This window comes from Nuphar pumila, chromosome 11 (genome assembly GCF_984573655.1).
Source record: "Nuphar pumila chromosome 11, dmNupPumi1.hap1.1, whole genome shotgun sequence".
Classification (NCBI taxonomy): domain Eukaryota; kingdom Viridiplantae; phylum Streptophyta; class Magnoliopsida; order Nymphaeales; family Nymphaeaceae; genus Nuphar; species Nuphar pumila.
Window position 1 is genome coordinate 27,503,409 of NC_143259.1, and position 6,445 is coordinate 27,509,853.

General features: G+C 39.9%; 1 protein-coding gene across 1 annotated transcript; it reads right to left on the reverse strand.

Annotated features, from left to right (window-relative positions):
- Positions 1–881: 881 nt before the first annotated feature.
- LOC149822205 (Major facilitator superfamily protein) lies at positions 882–4,686 on the reverse strand. Its single transcript, XM_089980840.1, has 2 exons — positions 4,212–4,686; positions 882–3,896 (listed from the first exon to the last, which is right to left on the reverse strand). The coding sequence occupies exons 1-2, from the start codon at positions 4,372–4,374 to the stop codon at positions 2,515–2,517; spliced, it is 1,545 nt and encodes a 514-aa protein (XP_089836966.1). The 5' UTR covers positions 4,375–4,686; the 3' UTR covers positions 882–2,514.
- Positions 4,687–6,445: the final 1,759 nt, after the last annotated feature.

Here is a 6,445-nt window from a genome sequence, read left to right on the forward strand (position 1 = left end):
GTTTAAAAAAATCCTGTTGGTCAAAATCGGGGTGCATAAAATCAATCAGTTACCTTCTATTCAAGGTGTATCCCAATTAAAGTTTTATACAGCATGAAGCAAAGTGATATTTATTTGCATGCATGTCTTTTTGTTGTATGTACTATGTTCATGTGCCTAAAGTAGGAGAACCAAACTAGAATTGAAAACAAATAAGGGTGTATCTTTATTGGCTATGATACACATCAAATATAATAGTGTTTGATAAAGTCCCGATACTACATAGTAAATTTGAAGAGCACTAATCATGATAACGATGTTGAAGATTGCAACGAAAACTTGAAAAGAAGAAACTGACTGCTGAAGCTGGTGCTCGTGCCTAATGGAACTGACTTGACAAGAAAAAGGGGGAAATGACCTAATTCACTAGATAAAGGAAAGGAAATTGTTGAACACCAGTGATGGTGAAGCTAGTTTAATGTCCACAAGGGTAAGAAGGCAACCAAAATTCCTTGAAGACGTTGAGGTTGATAACAGTTATTGCATTACAGTGACTTGTTCCCTAGCAGGAATTGGTACCTAAGTTGGATGGTGTAAACCTAGTAACCTGCAAGTTATAAAAAGATGATCTATTGACAGGTATAAAGCTAGTTTGGTCGTTCATAACTTTTCTCAAAACATGCCCTAGATTATTAGAAAACATGTACCTTGGTCGCAAAGATCGCAATCGGTAGAATGATTCTCTTATTAGCTGCTAATATAGCATGAAAACCGTAGTATCTTCATGTCAATAATGTGTTTCTTTATGGTGAGATCAGTTGTGAGGTGCATATGAACCAATTAAAATGTAAAACACTAATAAACAACTTCAAAAGGGCCACGTTAGATGATGAGAAAAACGGTGAACAGTGAGATGCATAGGCATTAATGAAAATCTTCAGAGTTGGCGTCACATATTCTTTTGGCATGGATAGCACACCCCTTTTAAACAGCAGCAGCAATTCTGTAATCAGAAAATGAAAAGATAGCAAAAACAGGCAGGTCCTTATCCTATATCTCCTCTGCATGCTCGGAGAAAAATGGGAGCAAGGGGTGCACCATGGGTTTATATGGTCGAGAAAGCGATGGTAAGTATGGCAGGCATAGCCAGCGATGGTATGGCAGGCACAGCCAGTTCAACTAGGTATCTGATCCCAAGAGTGGCTACCCCGTTCCTCATGGAAAAAAAGATCAAAGCAGTCAGGTATGGATGCTTCCCAAGCTCGAACAGATCCTCACATTGTACACTGAATCACAATTGTACTGTCAAGAAGTATAAACAAACAGACAAAAATATTGCAGAGGCAGCTTACCACAAACAGCAACCTTTTACAGATTTTCTCCTGCTGAACTGATATGTCCTATATCCCATGCTTCCACATTGAAAACGAGGAAGAGCTTGTCATGAAGCTGGTCAAGTCGGAACAATTGTACTATCAGAAATCACAATTACTGTTGTATCACCAAATTCAATCAAAAGAAAGGACATTTGTTCAAATAAGACCATTTACTGTGAAATTTATTTTCCTTCAACTGAAAACATTTTTTGCACTGTACTGATCTATTCTGTATAATGTCCATGACACTTTTCAGTTTGTCTTGAAAAGCGAACATACCATGCAAGCACACAACTTAAATACAGATGCCAAATGGTCATAAACCTTCCCGACCGAAGCTTGGATGAACTAATTGTATATTTGAATTTCAAGATGGTCCGACTGAGGATACAGCACGCTATTGAACTATTATTGTTTCTGAGCCAACAGCTCCACCTGTCCATTTTGCACCCTATGCCACTGGAAAATCAGTTTGCCTCCCATAGTTTTTCTGACCATTTCTTGAAGCAAAGCATACGCAAAACAAGTAAGCAGTCGATGCTGAAATAACCGAGAAGATGAAGTTCCCACCTGCAGCGTGAGAAACGGAGAGAGGAAGGACATTGCAAACAGAGCACTGCATACCCTATTCTCTAAAGCAACAAGTCTGCTGTCTGTGCACACAGCATCAGAGGAAATATCTCAGATCAGATGCAAAGAAAGAACGTATCAGCCCAAAATCCCTAGAAAGAAAGCAATATTTCTCTTAAATATCAGAAAATGGAAAACCCAACACTCGCTGGTGCATCGATGAGCTTAGATTAGGAAAAGGAAACACACACAAGTTGGTGTATCAACATGTTCAATTAAAGAAGGCTAATTTTTTCAAGACCATTCTACCATGCTGATGACTTTGCTTCAACTGAAAATAAGGAATTGAGAACTTGTGTTTCCATATAATGTTGGTATGTAGTTTCTAAAATATCCATCTTGGGAAATGCAAGCCCACGATGTCGTGCATACAGATTGTGTAAAATCTTCCTTACTGAGATGTCAATGGAATGAATTGCACATATAACTACCAGATGCACCATCTGGTGAACACCAGTCTCGTGAATAAATTGCATATAAAACTACAAAATGTTTGAACCATCCGAGGGAACACCGGGATCTTGAATTGTTATTGTTTCTGAACCAAGTGCTCCACATCACCAAGCTCCACCTCAACCTTTTGCCACTCTCTCCCGTCCTGGAAAAGCATTTCAATCTGTTCCAGAGTTTTCCCTTTCGTTTCTGGGACAAATTTATAAACAAACACGATTGACAGCGCCGAAATCATTGAGAATACAAAGAAAGTCCCACCTACGGAGATAGCACGAGAAACAGAGAGGAAGGACATGGCAACCAAACCACTACATGCTCTATTTCCTACAGCACCAAGTGCCACTGCCTGAGCTCGAAGCCTCAGAGGGAAGACCTCAGAAGTCAATACCCAACAGACTGGCCCGATTCCAACCGAAAAGAATGCAACATTTCCGCAAACTGTCAAAATAACTAGCCCAATGCCAAGCTCTTTTGATACAAGTCCATGGCCCATGAATGCCAATGAAAGGCCCAAACTAAACAAGCAGGTGGTCATCCCGACGGTGCTTACATACAGCAGTGGCTTCCTCCCGACCCTGTCGACGAGAAAAATGGCAACCAAGATGAACATGGTCTTTGTTAATCCAACAGCAACAGTTGCACCAAGAAGAGCTCGGTTTCCACTGATTCTTGCTGCTTTGAAGATTGTCGGACTATAATAGACGGTCGCATCGATGCCTGTCACCTGTTGAAAGCATTGGATCCCAAGTCCCGTGATCATCATCCGAAGCAGAGGAGGAGAGGGACTCAGCAGCTCTTGCCACGCAGCCTTATCCTCATACCTGTTGTTGGCTCCATCACCAATCCCAGCAGCTTCCTCAATCTCAGCCAATCTCTCTTCCACCTCGGCATCGCTCTCCATGATCCTCATCAACACTGATTTGGCTTCTTCGGTCCTATTTCTCATCACCAACCATCGAGGGGACTCGGGGATTATGAGGAGAGCAGCTGCGATGAACACGGAAGGGAGGATGCCCACGGCAAGCATAACCCTCCAGCTCAGGTGGGGAGGCAAGCCAGAGAAGAAATAGTTGGAGACATAGCCGAGGAGGATCCCGATATTTATGAAGATCTCGGGGAAGGAGGTGAGCGCTCCCCTGGAAATGGCAGGAGAGATCTCGGCGATGTAAACAGGAGCAATCATGACGCCGAAGCCGATGCCAACTCCAGCCAGGAGCCTGCCCGCTATAAGGAGTTCAAAAGAAGGGGCAAGAGCCATGAGAGCTGCACCCGTTTGGAAAACAATGGCTGCGAGGCCCATGGTCCACTTCCTGCCAATGGCATCCGAGGTCCTACCGCCGACCAGGCTTCCTAGGAGAGAAACGATGCTCAAACATCCGACCAGCACCTCCTCCTGTACTTCCGTGATCTTCAGATCTTCATGAATGAAAAGGATTGCTCCACTCATCACCCCAACATCTGCAACAAACCCCATACACAACCATCTATATAACCAATGAAAAGGGGATTTATTTTATGGAAACCCACTTGGGAAACGCAAAGAAACAACGAGTACCCACACAAGGAAAACCGGACCAAATGCTTAAACAAGCACCCCCAATTCATTAATGTTTCCTTCAAAATAGAAGGGAATTCTGGTTCTGTGAACAATACATATGCATGCATTCAGGGAGCTGGCGTGATTTTGATTCATGTTGGAACTACTGAATACCCAAAATGACCATAGATGCAGATCTGAAGAGGTGAAAATGGAAAGCAAAAGCAAGGTCGTACCGTAGCCAAGGAGAATAGAATTGAGAGAGGCGAAGACGGCACAAGCGAAAACGTATTTGCTGCTGCTGCTGCCATGGTGATGGTTCTCGGACACAGTCATCCGCTCGTATTGGCCATGGGTATAAGCAATTGTCGGCCTCCCCACCGTCTCCCCCAAACCCATCCTTCTCCCTCTTCTCCCTCTTTCTCTACGAATGATCTATTTGTATGAGAGAGAGAGAGAGAGAGATCTGTGGGCTTGCCTAAATTTTTTGCTGCCGGAGTGTGCGATGGGTTGGCTTCAGATCTGCCATCTTGGTACTGCAGATCTGATATGTGGGAAAGCAATCGGCATGGGAAGGTCAGAGGGAGAGACAGAGTTGACGGGCGCGCTAATCGACAATCGGATTGATCTGCCAACCCTTCTGTCTGTCGAGCTCTTGCTTTCCAAGAAAGTGCAATCCGTTGAAACGAGAGAAAAAAAAAGTGCTCAGGTGCATGAACATAACCAAAACGAATTTCCTATTTCCACAGCTGCCTCGTACCTTCGCGCTAAAGGTGGCATTTGACCTTGTCATGTTCAAAAGTAATCATAGTGATTGATAGCCGCCAAATCCATAGGTAACACGTTGACCAATGAAAATCAAAACAAAAAATTGTGTTTTCGAAAAGTTTTTCCTCCGAGTGGGCATTAGCTAACCCCTAATGCTTTAGGCGAAAAAACAAGCATTAGCATTGATAAAGATCGCTAATAACCTTAGTGGCATTTTTTGTGGCTGTTAATGCTCGTTTGATCATTAGCAACCACAATTTTATCTAATGCCTCTTTGATAAAAAAAAACTTGCCATTTTGATGCTAAATTTTTTTTTTGTGCTTGACCATCCATCAACGCCCAAGACCACTGATTTAGTACCTAAGCATTTTACAGCTACCAATTATGTTATATATATATATATATTTATATTTATATATATATATAGAGAGAGAGAGAGAAAGATTGGTAGATGCTCACACTTTAGGTGCAAAATGATAGGTGCTAAATGGGTTTTTCTGCCATTTCGGTATTTTTTTTCGCAGTTTCGACCCCATAAATGTGTCGGGCATGGTCGATTTGCAAGAAATTCACACCTGAATCATGTGTTTTTGATGAAAAAAATGATATTTGGAGACTCAAAATTTTACAAAGATTTTGGACCATTAATTTTTTTAACCTTATAAAAAACCACCCATGTGTTAAAATAGAACGCTTCAAGAGTTGAACCCTATAGAATCAAGTACATAGATCGCATCTATGCAGTCAAAATTTAAAAATAAAATGAAAAAGGATGAAAACCTATTTAGCAGGTTCATTTCGCACCTAACGTGTAAGCAACTACCAATCACTATATATATATATATATATATATATATATATATATATATATATATATATATATATAGAGAGAGAGAGAGAGAGAGAGAGAAAGAGAGAGAGTAACGGGTCCGTGCTAAATGAAATGTGCTAAATGAGTTTTTTTGGTTTTTTAGTTTTATTTTTAAATTATGACCATACAAATGTTATCTATGTACTTGATTTTATAGGGATCAACTCTTGAAGTATTCAATTCCGACACATGGGTGGGTTTTATAACATTCAAAAAATCAATGATCCAAAATCTTTATAAATTTTTTAGGCTCCAAATATCATTTTTTTCATAAAAAAACACATGATGCAGGTGTGGATTCCTCGTAAATCGATCATGCTCAACATATTTATGGGGTCAAAACTGTGAAAAAACACTGAAAGATCAAAAAAAGCTATTTAGCACGTTTGATTGAGCATATTTTATTTAGCACAGACTAATTACTCTCTCTATCTATCTATATATATATATATATTAAAAAATAACCATAATGTACAACAAAAATGACACGTTTCTTGAAATGCCTTAAAAAAAATTAAATTTGTTTGTTGTCCAAAATCGCAAATACCATCATTTTTATGACATTTTTAGCCCTCACACTTGTCATTTTCAGTGCGAATTTCCTCTATATGTGATATTTTGAGGTTTGAGTTTAAGAAAAACTCACAATTTTTTATGTGAAGTTATTATATTTTTTATGTAAACTAACTCAAGTATTTGCGCAATTTATCGATTTGAGTTTGAAAGAAATTTTGCATATTTTTTATACATATTTTTGAAAATTTTTATGCGAAGTAACTCAAGTATTTGCTAGGTTTTGAGGTTCAAGTTTAAAAGAAATTTCACAGATT